Below are 13,765 nucleotides of genomic sequence, written 5' to 3'. Positions count from 1 at the left end.
TGCACTGCACTGCTGCGATCCAGAAAGCTCTGATTAAGGGTCTTTAACTCTTAAATATGTTCTTTACGATGGTCTTTTTCTCCTTGGAAATACTCCTGAGCTTTGGAGGATTTAAAAAAACCCAGCCTGGCTGCGGCTGAGACCCACCCGGCTGGGGCAATCCTGGCATTTTCGGGATTGGCGGTGTGCGGGATGCCCGCGGCAGGGCTCCTTTGTCTGGGCTGGGGCAATCCCGGCATTTTCGGGATTGGCGGTGTGCGGGATGCCCGCGGCAGGGCTCCTTTGTCCGGGCTGGGGCAATCGCGGCATTCTCGGGATTGGCGGTGTGCAGGATGCCACCGGCGGGGCTCCTTTGTCCGGGCTGGGGCAATCGCGGCATTCTCGGGATTGGCGGTGTGCGGGATGCCCGCGGCGGGGCTCCTTTGTCCGGGCTGGGGCAATGCCGGCATTTTCGGGATTGGCGGTGTGCGGGATGCCCGCGGCGGAGCTCCTTTGTCCGGGCTGGGGCAATGCCGGCATTCTCGGGATTGGCGGTGTGCGGGATGCCCGCGGCGGGGCTCCTTTGTGCGGGCCCATCCGGGCCGGGCGGCGCGGGGCGGGCGCGCCCGTTGCCAGGGAAGCGCGTCACGGGCGGGCGGAGCGGCCGCGCCGCTTCCGGGGCCGCGGGAGGAGCGCCCGGGCGGCTCCATGGTGACGGCGCAGGTGAGTCCGGCCTGGCCCCGCACCGCGCCCGCACCCCGCCCCGAGCATCCCCCACCCCCCCGGGCTGGCACACCGCGGGCCGCTGCCAGCCCGGTGCTCCCGGTGCTCCCGGTGCCAGCCGTGGGCACGGCCGGGACAGCGGGCGCGGGAGGCGGCGGGACCCGCCCGCGGCCGGGCTGCGGGGGCGATGCCGCGGGCGGGTGGCCCCGTTCGGGTGGGTGTCCCCCGCTCCCGGTGCTTCTCCCCCGCGGTCCTTCCCCCTCTCCCCGCTGTCCCCGGGTCCCCTCCCTGCAGCGCCCGGTGCCGCAGCCGCGAGGGCGGTGGGTGATGCTCGGGTGAATCCGCGGCTCCCCGGGGGAGGGAACACCGGTGGGGTGCCGTGCTGAGGCGACAGCGGTGACAGGTGACCACAGGTGACCCCAGACGCCGAGTGGAATCAGGGCTCGCAGGTGGCACCGCCGGCCCGGCTCCAGCGGCAGCACCGGGATGTCCTGCCCGGCCTGCGGAGCGTTTGGCAGGGAGGCGAGAGGAAAACAGCAGCGCCAAGGGTGGTTTGGCTTGGGAGGGAGGGAAGGACACAATTCAACCGTGACATTATGAAACCACAAATATTTGAAAGATTTGAATGGCGAGAAGCAATGGAATGTTTTGAGTGGTACCTCGGGATGTGCAGAGATGCAAGGGAAGGGTTTGGGCAGAGGTGTTTAAGGCAGGAGGCAGAGCAGCTTCTGGATGTCAGCTGTCAGGACAGGGGGCATAGGTGGGCACAGCTGTCCAAGACAGCACCTTCCAATCCTGCAAGTTTCTGAGGAAAAGTGGTTGCCCCAGTTTGTATTCAGGTTGTGGCATTGCTCATTTTTTCAGGCATAAACTTTGTGTTGACTGAAATAAATAAAAATGCTTCAATTTCTGCCCATCCTCCCTTCTTGGTCACCATGGGTACATTTGCAAGTGCATCCATCTCAACCTTGACCTTGACCTTGACTTGCAGGGACCTGGCCCAGGTTACTTTAGGCTGAACTAATTTCATGAAAAAATTCCCATCTTTGATGAAGAAGAGTGGCTGGCACGGCAGCATTCCCAGCTTTCTGGCCATTCATGTCCAGCTACTCTGGCAGTTCAAACATTGCCCAGGAGTTTCTGGGGAATACGAACACTGCCAGCTAATTGGTTTTATTTTCCAGTTACACACTTGGATAAATCTGAGAAGAACCATAATTTGTTATGCTTCCAGTAAACTTCACCACAGTAGCTAAATAATTGGAGATGATTCAGGATGTGTTGTTATGAAAATAGCCCACATCAGGGGTAAAATCAGTTGTTTGTGACTATAAAAAGAGACTTGCAAGTGAAGTGGGGAAAGGTGTCAAAAGCTGGTCGTGAGGAGGTACACCCAGAGGAGCAGCAAATGTGCAACATAATTTTTGTTCAAGGTGTAGCTCTGGCAAGACTAACTTAACTCTGATCATGTAATATTTGTCATAGCTGCTTACAAAAGCGGCACTTCTCATCAGAATAGTATTTTAGATATTCAATATATAAAATAAATCCATGCTCTCCTTCTCAGAACTTGTGCCTAGCTGGAGTATTTGCCAGTGTGAACATGCAGATAGTTGTCATGTGACCTTGTCAGAAAATTGTCTCTTGTGAACTTGAATTACTGGAATGTCTCTCGGAGCTGTGGAAGGGGAAGCGTGTGTTAATGCATACAAGTCCTCAGGATGAACAGAGGGAGAGTTGTTCTTTGTGATTCTGCCAAGATTTGTCCTCATTTCACTTATTCTTTCTGTGTTTGTGCTCCAGAATTCGTGTTTGCTATGGGTCAGACAGGAAGGGCACCTTTATCTGGAGCTGTCAGTTAGGAGGGAAATGGTTTTATTCAGTAGCTACCCCAAATTCCTGTAACAATTTGAACTCACTGTGCAGGGTGAATTCTGAATGACTGTCCAGTTCAGTGCTTTTATGGGAAGAGTGAGAAGCAAAGAGTTTCCCCCCACAGACCTGAGGAAATTCCCAAGGCCATACTGAGGTTTCTGTACAATTCTTAACCATGTTTATCTGTTACTTCTCTTTTACTTTTGGCCAGTCTGACTGTCTGTATATTGGGCTGGAATTGTGCTTCCTTTTCCATCCAATATCTCTAGCCCTGCAGTTTTCTGCCACCTTGTTGGAGAAGCTCTCCTGAGACATGCAATTATCAAGTGAAAAACAATTAGACAAAAATCCCTGTTTCCTGCTGATCTGGCTGGGAAGGGAGCAGCGAACACATCCCAAGGAGACCACACCTGAACCTGTGCCAGCACTGCCTGGGCTTCCCTGTGTGTATTAGTTTTACACTTAGTTCTAGTTGGCAAAGGGACCTCAGGGCTCTTACTGGAAGGTATTTTGGAAATAAAAAGGGTTATTAGAAATTGCATGGCATCCTCCAAGTCGTGCCACTGAGATCTGCTGTGTGAGGTTTTAGCAGTGACTGCTTTAGCAGTTTAGGAGCACAGGCTCCTTGCTCTATTTTCAAAGGCAGCTCATCTTGCTGATGGCTGGAGGATGCACCAGTGTGTCCTCCCTCTCTACCCAGATTCATGAAGGAGTTGGATCTGTGATCTGGGTTTATGCAACACGAGTTTAGGTTGATGGTGAGTCCTGTAGACCTGATGCAATTGGAACACCAGAGCAGGAGTGATGTCAGTAGGTCAGTGCAGCTGAGCAGGGCTGGCTTTTGTGGGGAATCCTGATAAAAGTTTATTGCCAAAAGAAAAGATAATAGCAGACTTGTGCTCCAGAGAGAGCAAGGCTGTACTAGAGTTTCAAAATGGGAGATTTAAAACAAAGGCCTGACTGCAAAGAAAATGAATGGCAAAGTATTATTTTCATAAATAGTTTAAAAAGGTTTATTGTTATTTTTAAGGGTCAAGAAAATGATGTTTACCAGCTGTACAGACTGATCTGATGATGAGTTTTTGCAGCAGAGCTTGTAGAAATTATACCATTTCATGCACAGCCTTTGGTAAAATAATTCTGTCTCAGTTCAGGCCTTTAGAGGGTTTCCATGTTGTACATTATTTTAGTATTTCAAAACCCCTTGCAACTTAATGAACGCAAAATGCTGCTCAAATTGATGAGGCGAGACTTTGGCTTTGTGAAAAGCTGTCCCCTGCAGAAAACTGCCTTCAGACATTCCTGCTTTGTTTTTGTTCCAGGTGTGTAGCAGGGGATCATCCACCAGCAGGATCACAGCAGGCACAGCCCCGCCGTCATGTCCAAGGCAAAGAGCTCCGAGTCCGTGCGGGTGGTCGTGCGCTGCCGGCCCATGAACAGCAAGGAGCAAACTGCTTCCTATGAGAAGGTTGTCAACGTGGATGTCAAGTTAGGGCAGGTCTCAGTGAAGAATCCACGGGGATCATCTCATGAACTGCCTAAAACGTTCACCTTTGATGCTGTGTATGATTGGAATTCCAAACAGGTCGAGCTCTACGATGAGACCTTCAGACCTCTCGTGGACTCTGTTCTGCAAGGGTTTAATGGGACAATCTTTGCCTATGGGCAGACTGGGACAGGGAAAACATACACGATGGAAGGGGTGCGTGGTGATCCCGAAAAGAGAGGGGTCATCCCCAATTCATTCGAGCACATCTTCACCCACATCTCTAGATCTCAAAATCAGCAATACTTAGTTAGAGCGTCTTACTTGGAAATATACCAAGAAGAAATCAGAGACTTGTTATCAAAGGATCAGTCCAAGCGGCTGGAGTTGAAGGAGAGACCAGACACGGGGGTTTTTGTTAAGGATTTGACCACCATTGTCACGAAAAGCGTCAAAGAGATAGAGCACATCATGAATTTGGGAAACCAGAACCGCTCAGTTGGTGCCACCAACATGAACGAGCACAGCTCTCGGTCTCACGCCATCTTCCAGATCACGATTGAGTGCAGCGAGCTGGGGCTGGATGGAGAGAACCACATCCGTGTGGGGAAGCTCAACCTGGTGGACCTGGCAGGCAGCGAGCGGCAGGCAAAGACTGGAGCGCAGGGGGAAAGGCTGAAGGAAGCCACCAAAATCAACCTGTCCCTCTCAGCTTTGGGCAATGTTATCTCTGCCCTGGTAGATGGCAAAAGCACGCACATTCCCTACCGGGACTCCAAGCTGACCAGGCTGCTCCAGGATTCATTAGGTGGCAATGCCAAAACTGTGATGGTGGCCAATATAGGCCCTGCCTCTTACAATGTAGAGGAGACCCTGACCACACTGAGATATGCCAACCGTGCCAAAAACATCAAGAACAAGCCACAGGTGAACGAGGATCCAAAGGAGGCTCTGCTGCGGGAATTCCAGGAAGAGATTGCTCGACTCAAGGCACAGTTGGAAAAACGGTCTATTGGCAAAAGAAAGAGGAGGGAAAGGAGGAGGGAGGGTGGGGAAGAGGAGGATGACACTGAAGAGGGTGAGGATGAAGGAGATGACAAAGATGACTATTGGAGGGAGCAACAAGAAAAGCTGGAGATTGAGAAGAAAGCTATAGTCGAGGATCACAGCTTGGTAGCAGAAGAAAAGATGAGGCTGCTGAAGGAGAAGGAGAAGAAAATGGAGGACCTGAAGCGAGAGAAAGAAGCAACAGAGATGCTGAGTGCTAAAATCAAGGTAGAATTCTTCCTGGTCATACCCTTTGAAAGCAGTTTCCTTAGGCTGTGGGGAAAAGAAAGGGTTTCCCAATTTGGAAAGATATTTCACAGAAAGTTTCCAGGATAGTGATTTGTGTTTAGGTTGGAAGATTTTAAAATAAACCATTTCTAGCCAGAAGTTGAAATTTCCACCATTAATCACATATTTCAATATTCATGAGTTGTTTCATTGTTCTTCTGTACTGATCTTAAGCAATTGGCACAGAAAAAGACAATGCATCTTTTCACAAGCTGTGGCACTAAAAATGTTTCCTTCTGTCACAGGTCATTAGCAAGTTATTTACAAGGGAACACACATTTTGATTCTCCAGCTTTGCCGCACATTGCAGTGGCGCCTTTTTCTAAACAAGTTACTGTTGCATTAATCCCACAGTTTTATAGGAATTTTAAGAAATAGCGATTCCTGTAGCAGCTGCCTTGAAAGAGAAGGTTAAATAAAACCTGGAGAAGTTGTATCCATAGAAGAGAAAGTTACCCTCTGTAGTCGCTGAGAGAAACTTCTGACCCTGGTTTTTCTTTTCAGACAATGGAAAGCAAGCTGCTGGTGGGAGGGAAAAATATTGTGGATCACACAAATGAACAGCAGAAAATCCTGGAACAGAAACGACAGGAAATTGCAGAACAGGTACAAGGAAGGAGATTTGTTATTTTGTATAACAAGCCTTGCTGCTGAACTTTTGTAAAACATTGTGTCAGGGAAATTACCAGAAAATTTTCCCAGGGTTAACCCTAGAATTGGTTTAATGGCAATAATTTATTGAAAAGAAGGGGGAAGGGCTTGTGTAATATTTGTCATTATTTGAAATATGTAAAGAAGGTTTATAAAAGTTTTCTTCTAGTTCTTCATGATAAAGATTTACCTCCTATCTTGATTGGAGCTGTTTGTAAGTGAAGAAATACTTGCAAGACTTTTAAGAGTACTAGTTTAGTCTTTAGCTCAAGGGAGGAGTCTTTACTCTGTGCTAAAAGTTTATTTTCTGTTAATGCAAATTTTGTTGGTGATTCTTAAATACAGTAAGCAGTACAAACTGATAAAAAGGAAAGAAAAAATAATCTAAAAGTGACATTTGATTCCTTTAGTTGAAGCTTGAGCCTTGTTCACACTATCTGATTTTAATAGCAAAATAAGGACAAATAAGGTGTTTCTGGTATTTCTATGGCAAGAGATATGAAGAACTGGAAATCCATCCTGAGCCTTGGTTTCATGTGTGTCAGCTGGAGGTGACAAGGTAATTGAGGCTTTTAATGCCATATTTTCACATCCTTCAGAAACGTCGGGAGCGAGAAATCCAGCAACAGATGGAGAGTCAGGATGAGGAAACACTTGAGCTGAAGGAGACCTACAGTTCTCTTCAGCAAGAGGTGGACATAAAGACCAAAAAGCTCAAAAAGGTAAAAAGAAAATGATTTCCTGTCTGCCAGGCTGGGAATAAAATCAACTTCTCTGTGAAAGTGAGAGGAGCTTTGGCAAGTGATGGATTTTGGCTCTTGTTGTGTGCTCCAGTTATTTTCCAAGCTGCAAGCTGTGAAGGCAGAGATCCATGATCTCCAAGAAGAGCACATCAAGGGGCGCCAGGAAATGGAACAGACCCAGAATGAACTCACCAGGGAACTGAAGCTCAAGTAAGCCCCATCACTTAAGTAAGCTATTAACTGTAACAGAGAGGGTGTCTTGGGGCAGGGAGTGGAGGGACTGCCATGCACATAATTGTGGAATAAGATTTAACCACGAGAAAACGAAACCATTCCTCCTTTTCTAGGGTTGTATTACATCAGTGGGAGAGGAGCAGTGAGGAAAGTCATTGCTAATTATGTTTCTTGTATATTTCTCATTTTTGTGGTTGCATGTAGGCACCTGATTATTGAAAACTTTATTCCCTTGGAAGAAAAGAATAAGATCATGAACAGAGCATTCCTTGATGAAGAGGAAGACAACTGGAAACTACATCCCATAACCCGTCTGGAGTGAGTGTATTTCTGCTCTTGGGATGGAATTACAGGTCACAGGAAACCCTCTAGCTGTCAAGAACAAAAGAGGGATTGAATTGGGGATTTAAACTAACCCTCTAGAGTTCACAGCTTCTTGATGTGTAATAAAATAAGATAAAACAAATCAATTTATTCCTCTCAATAGGTGCTATAAAATATGAATGTACAGTTTGGGGAATTCTTGAGAGATTATGATTTTTCTAATAGGCAAACCCAATAATATTATGTAAAATACATGTAATAGTGCATTCACCCTTAAAATAGCAGTGCATTCCTATCATATTTCTTTCCTGCTCCTACAAATGCAGCCTGGGTGGTTTCTGCTGTGTTGAAACAGATTTCTGCATGGAATTTGCAGATGTCGTAGCTCATAAACTCCAAGAGGAGTTGTAGCTCATAAACTCCAAGGGGAGCTTTTGGTTTTAGGGTATAACAGCCTGAGTCTGTTTTTCTCTAGTAACCAGCAGATGATGAAAAGACCAGTATCTGCTGTGGGGTACAAGAGGCCCCTGAGCCAGCATGCCAGGACGTCCATGCTGAATCACACAGCTGCTCGGTACAGGGTAAGCCCAGATGTGGTTGAACCTTTGCCTCTTCACCCTGTGATCAGGGGAATGTGAATTCCAGAGGGGATTGGGTGTTCTTCTTTGAGATGTAAATTTGTAGTGCCCGGCATACATTTATAAAGTACCTCAGATTAAGTTTCTGGAGGGCAAAGTAACAGTTTGTGTGAAAACATGGAGACTTTGATTCTGCTTTTCCTGTCTCAGGCAGAGAACATCGTGTTACTGGAATTGGATGCGCCCAGCCGGACAACGAGGAATTATGAAGGTCCAGCCATTGCTCCCAAGGTTCAGGCAGCTCTGGAAGCAGCTCTGCAGGATGAAGATGAAATTCAAGTGGATGCCTCAACCTTTGAGAGCTCTTCAAATAAAAAATCAAAACCCAGGTGAGTCGGGCTTTCCCTGAGCAGATTGGCCCACAGGAGAGGTGCAAGTAAAGGTGCTGTTGGTCAGCATTTGTCAGTGAAGTGAAGCTGAGCTTCATAGTAAAGCAGAAAGAAAAAGGAACATAGAATCATTAAGGTTGGAAAAGACCTTTAAGATTTGAGTCCAACCTCCAGCTGAATCCCCACTGTGCTACTAAACCTTATCTTGATGTGCCACATCCCATTTTTTGAGCACTGCAGGGGATGGAGATCCCAGCCCTGCCCTGAGCTGCCTGTGCCAGGGCTCAAGCACTCTTGCAGTGAAGAGATTTTTCCTCATATCCAGCCTCAACCTCCCTTTGTAGAACTTGAGGCTGTTTCACCTTGGCCTGTCGCTTTCTACTTGGGAGAAGAGGCCAACCCCCACCTTGTTACGACCTTCTTTCAGGGTGTAGGACATAGGACAAAAGAAAAAGCTGAAACTGTTTATTAGAGAATAACTCTAGATAAAAAAAATCAGCTTTTTGCAGATTAATTTTGGAAAGGCAGGGGACATTGTTAGAAGTTTTCTTGTTTATATTTTCATTTTTGCTTCTTCAGACCGAAAACTGGAAGGAAATCAGTGGGATCTGCATCAGGATCAGGCACCCCCACTTCTCAGCTCTACCCACAGTCACGAGGGCTGGTTCCAAAATAAAGCCAGCAACTCCTCTCCAGGGAGGGAACAGCCTTTACCTTCTGGGAGCAGAGACAAGGACAAACCTGCAGAGAGAGCTCCTGGCCAGCCTCCAGCCCCTTTCCCTGGAGATGGCCTTGTTGCTGTTTAACTGACTTGGGCCAGTCCAGGGGCACTGAGCCATGGGAAGATCCGTGCTTGCAATTCAGCATTTGGCCTCTGTGGGAAATGGATTTTAGTTAGGAAATCAAAAATGCATGAGGTACGTTACAGTGTGTTAGGAGCAATGGGAAGCATGGGGATCACCTCACAGCATCATCGTCCTCCTCCTGCACCAGCCCTTCTGCTGCACGGCGCTTTTTGGCTGTTGGGAACTGAGAAGACAGAGTTGAAAGTCATTTCCACAGAACCACCACTCTGCAGCTCCACAGTGAGAGCCAAAAGAGGCTAAAAAGCAGAGGATCTGTTCAAACTCGACAAGGTGCATGGTTCTTCCTCTTCCTGCTTGAGAGACTGGCATCACCACCTGGGGTTCAGGCAGGATGGCAGTGGCCAGCGTGTCCTCAACACCACACAGCTGTGCCTCCCCACAGGGCTGTAGGACAGAAAGGGGTCTCATAAACAACTCTGTGGTCTCTAGAAAGGAAGCAGTAGAATCTGAAGTCCTTTCTTTGTTTACAGGCATAAGTGAGAGCTCCTCTAAGCTGACCTACAGACCTTACCCCTACCAACAGGAACCACCTTGTCAAGGAACACCTCTGCATGCCAGTGTCAGCTCCACAGCTTTCCTCCTCTCTCTTGCCTCCATCTTTACCCCTGGCATTTAAAACCAGTGTCCATATGACATCTTTAATGGCATATGGCCATATTCTCATGCCTCCCACTGTTGATGGAAAACGTAGCACTAGCTCAGAGCTCTCCCTGCCAGGCTCAGACTCTCAGCTGGGCAGAGCACTGGAACGTGGAGCTGCCTTTGAGTGCACTCCTGGGAGTTTGGTCCCTTCCCTTGGTGTCTAAGGAGGTTTAGCATTCAGTGCCTCTTGTGCCTCACCTGTTCCATGTTAAGCAGCTTTCTCTCTGCACCTTCCAGCCCACTCAGAGCCTGCTGGGAGTGAACCCAACCTAACTGAGGCTGGTGATGGAAGCTGGTGTTAATTCCAGGGGTTTTACTTTGAAAACAAGGGAGGGAGAACTCCTGCTTTTGACAGTCTCATTGCAAAGCTGCCCTATGACTAAAGCAGGCTCGTGTAGCAGGGTAGGGGGAGGTGGAACTCCACACTAAGGACAGAGTAAGGTGTCCCTGTCTAGTGTCCCACAGCTCATTTGTAAGTTTTAGTTCACTGTATATTGAGACTTGGGATGTTACTTTTACTGGTTGCTCTTGGCTGTCATCCTGTGAACATTTTTACCTGTTTTCCCTCACTGATGACTCCCTCCAGACTGACACCTGTGAGTGTGTGAGGACTTGCCTGGCTGCAGACATGCTCTGATGTGTGGACTCTGCCTTGTGCTCCTTAAGTGTCCACGGAGTGACTTCATCCAGGCTGGAGAGCTCCTTTCTACTGACACCCTGAGCAGGAGGAACTGAGTGCTCAGCACAGCTCACCTGTGCATCCTGCAGGCACGGTGCCCAGGTGAGCCAGGTGGGCCCCCTAAACACCAACTTGGCTGCTGCATTCCATGGACTGCTTTCCTGGGCCACAAGGTTAATAAATGTATACACATGTATGCACACATACATATATATAATAGTTTTGGTGGAGGAAGGAGGGATTTACTTATAACTGAGAGAGCAGGCACATGACCAATTTCTTTCAACCTGAACATGTAAACCCAGCATAATCTTCATTTTCACCAGGCACTGTTTATATCCAGAGAGCCTTTTAACTGGCTTTTGTTGCATAGTATAACATCACCTTCTCTTCCCTCTCTTCCTTCTTTCTCTCCAGCACATAATCTTCTGTACTAGGACATTTTAAAAGATGATTGTATTTAAGTGCTCAGAGAATTGAAATTAAATGGGGGGGGGGGGGAGGTTTAAAACCCTGAAACAGCAGCACAATATATAACCACGTGTATGTACATACCTATGTACACATGTTTTATGTGAATAATGCATACACAGACACATCTGTGTCTGCACATGTGCACATTTTTCCTCAGTTGATACTATCCCATAGGGAATTCTATTCTATATTAAACTCATATGCTGGAAACTGCCTTTGTGGCAGGGCTGGTACCATGGAGCTCTGCAGTGCAAACCTGTTTTCATGTTGATGAGCCAGTGTCAGAAAGGCTCTGCTTTTAACTCTGTAGAAATTCATTAGCAAGGTGAAAGAAACTCAGTAGAGTGGAAAAGAATAAATCCGCATATTTAGTTATTGTATGTAAATTGGGGCTTGGTGGAGATTTGGTCAGTGTATTCATGGGCCTGTTACAGAAGCCTTTGGATTCTCATTCCAAAGGACTTAACCCTCACCAGATGCTCAGTGGCACTGATGTTAAGATACATTGTCTTAAGCTGTACAAAACAAACTGAGCTCTGGGTTGAAGCTTTTAAGAAACATTCCTGCTGAGTTTGCCCTTCTTTGGTGTTATCTGAACCATCTGGGCTTCCTGCTGGTTAACCAAAGGCAGGAAATCCAGCTGGACTCCTGGAGGAGGCCCTGGGACAGCCTTGCACCATCACCTTTTCTTCATAGGAATGTTTAACACTCAACAGAATTGTCTTTGCTCTGATCTGTATAATGGGATCTTTTTTTTTAAAAAAGTGGCATGGAGCAGGAGTTGGCCGTGGGAGCAAGCCACCAGACACTGAAGCATAGGAATTAAAGCACTTTCTTAAATCCTTAACTTAGGTCTAGCGCCTTTTTAAAAATATTTGCATGCTGCTTGAATCTTCTAAAATACATACCTCTGCCAGGCACCTGGTGCCTTATACAGATCAGAGCAGGCAGTGCTCAGTCAGTCGGGGCTGTGTAAGTCTGTCCTGGCTGAACACACAGTGCTGGAGCTTCAGTGAAACACCTGCATACCTGGACCTGTCCTCTCTCCTGTCTGTGCTGGGCAATGTGCACCAGTCTTTAAAAAAAAGTTCAGTGGAATTCCTGGGGGTCTGTTCCTGCTGTGTTCAAACACAGACTGGAAAAGAGAACCTGCAAAAGCCATAATTAGCTACAGAGATGGAAGTGAAATGAGAACACTGGTGCTGCCTTCTGCACTGTGCAGTGGGGGGTTGACTCTCTGGGATCCAGGTGCTTACTGCCTTCTCCAGCCTCCTTTCTTTTTGAAGAGGTGACCCAGGATCCTTCTGTGGGCAAAACTGTCAATGGCAACTCTCAGCTCCTTGGAGATACACCCACCTCCACCTTCTCTTAGGTGATCTGTAGAAAAAGATCCTGTCCATAGTTCTGTCCATAGTTTTACAGCTTATATTTATTTGTATCATCTCTTTTGTCTAGGAATGTAAAGTGATCCTAAAATACAATGTGTAATAAAGTCAATAAGATTTATTGCATCTATCAAAATAAGTGTTTTTCATTGTTAATTTGGGGCAAGGCTCAGTGACTTCATGTCTTACAATGCCTCGTGTTATTTTTCTTTCATAAAAAAAAGTCTGCATAAAGTAAGTGGAAAAATATGAGGAGAAGTGCAATGAGTATTGTAATATGTGTGTATGTGTGTATATGTGTGTATATATTGATATACACATATATCTATATACATATATATCTGTTTAATACAGATATATATACATGTATACATACACATATATATGTATATATACACACACATATATATGTGTGTATATATACATATATATATTTTATATATATAAATATGTATCTATATCTATATCTATATCTATATCTATATCTATATCTAGGTGCTGATGCCAGCATGTGGCACCTTGGGTACCAGAAGTGCTGGTGAAACCCTGCCAGAATCCTAGTCCAGGGTGGGCTCCTGCAATGGGTGGTGCTGATTTAAACCAGTCTTTTATCCTTTTATTGGCACCATGGAGAGAAGGAGCCTCGGAGTATAACCACGATGTCCAGAGAAGGGAAGTGAAGGTGGGGAAGAGTCCACAGCACATGTCCTGTGAAGGAGCCAGGAGTGTTTACCCTGGAGAAGGAGGCTCCAGGGTGACCTTACCACTCTCTCCACCTCTGCGAAAGGAGGTTGTGGCCAAATGGGAGTCGGGCTCTTCTGCCAACCAGTGCCAAGAGGACACAGCATGAAACTGTGCCAGGGGATATTTAGTTTGGACATCACGAAGAATTCCTTCACAGAAAGGGTCATTAGCTATTGGAAGGCGCTGCCCAGAGAGGTGATGGAGTCACCGTCCCCGGAGGTGTTCAAGGAAAGGTTGGACGTGGCGCTCGGGCCCCTGCTCTGGTGGACATGGTGGTGTTGGGTCAGAGGTTGGACTCGCTGATCTCAGAGGTCTTTTCCAGCCTAATTGATTCTGTGCTAACCGGGATGCTGGAACACAATCGCCGCAGCCCTCAGCCGCGGGGGCTCAGCCTCGAGCCCTGAGCTCCAGCTCGGCGCCGCGGCCGCCCCCGGCCCGGGCGGTGCCACTTCCCCACCGCGGCCATGCGGCGGCAGAGGCCTCTCCCGCCATGGGGCGCGACGGCCGCCGGGACTTGTAGTCCGCGGGCTACAGCGGTGCTGCGCTGGGGCTACGCGTGAAAACTACAACTCCCGGCGGTCCTTGCAGTTTGTTTTCCTTCAAACCAGCCCCAGGCCCGCCCCTCCAACCCCTCCCCTCCGGTCCCTCCGTGTCCCGC

General features: G+C 47.5%; 1 protein-coding gene across 1 annotated transcript; it reads left to right on the top strand.

Moving 5' to 3' along the window:
* Window positions 1-664: 664 nt before the first annotated feature.
* Window positions 665-12,484, top strand: KIF3B (kinesin family member 3B). The gene is made up of 9 exons (XM_036395634.2): window positions 665-702; window positions 3,900-5,338; window positions 5,903-6,004; window positions 6,649-6,771; window positions 6,884-7,002; window positions 7,231-7,344; window positions 7,826-7,931; window positions 8,139-8,317; window positions 8,897-12,484. Exons 2-9 carry the CDS (start codon window positions 3,956-3,958, stop codon window positions 8,991-8,993), a joined length of 2,223 nt encoding a protein of 740 aa, XP_036251527.1. The 5' UTR covers window positions 665-702; window positions 3,900-3,955; the 3' UTR covers window positions 8,994-12,484.
* Window positions 12,485-13,765: the final 1,281 nt, after the last annotated feature.

This window comes from Molothrus ater, chromosome 17 (genome assembly GCF_012460135.2).
Source record: "Molothrus ater isolate BHLD 08-10-18 breed brown headed cowbird chromosome 17, BPBGC_Mater_1.1, whole genome shotgun sequence".
Classification (NCBI taxonomy): domain Eukaryota; kingdom Metazoa; phylum Chordata; class Aves; order Passeriformes; family Icteridae; genus Molothrus; species Molothrus ater.
Note: the sequence above shows the minus strand (reverse complement) of the source record. Positions and strands in the feature narration are given on the sequence as shown.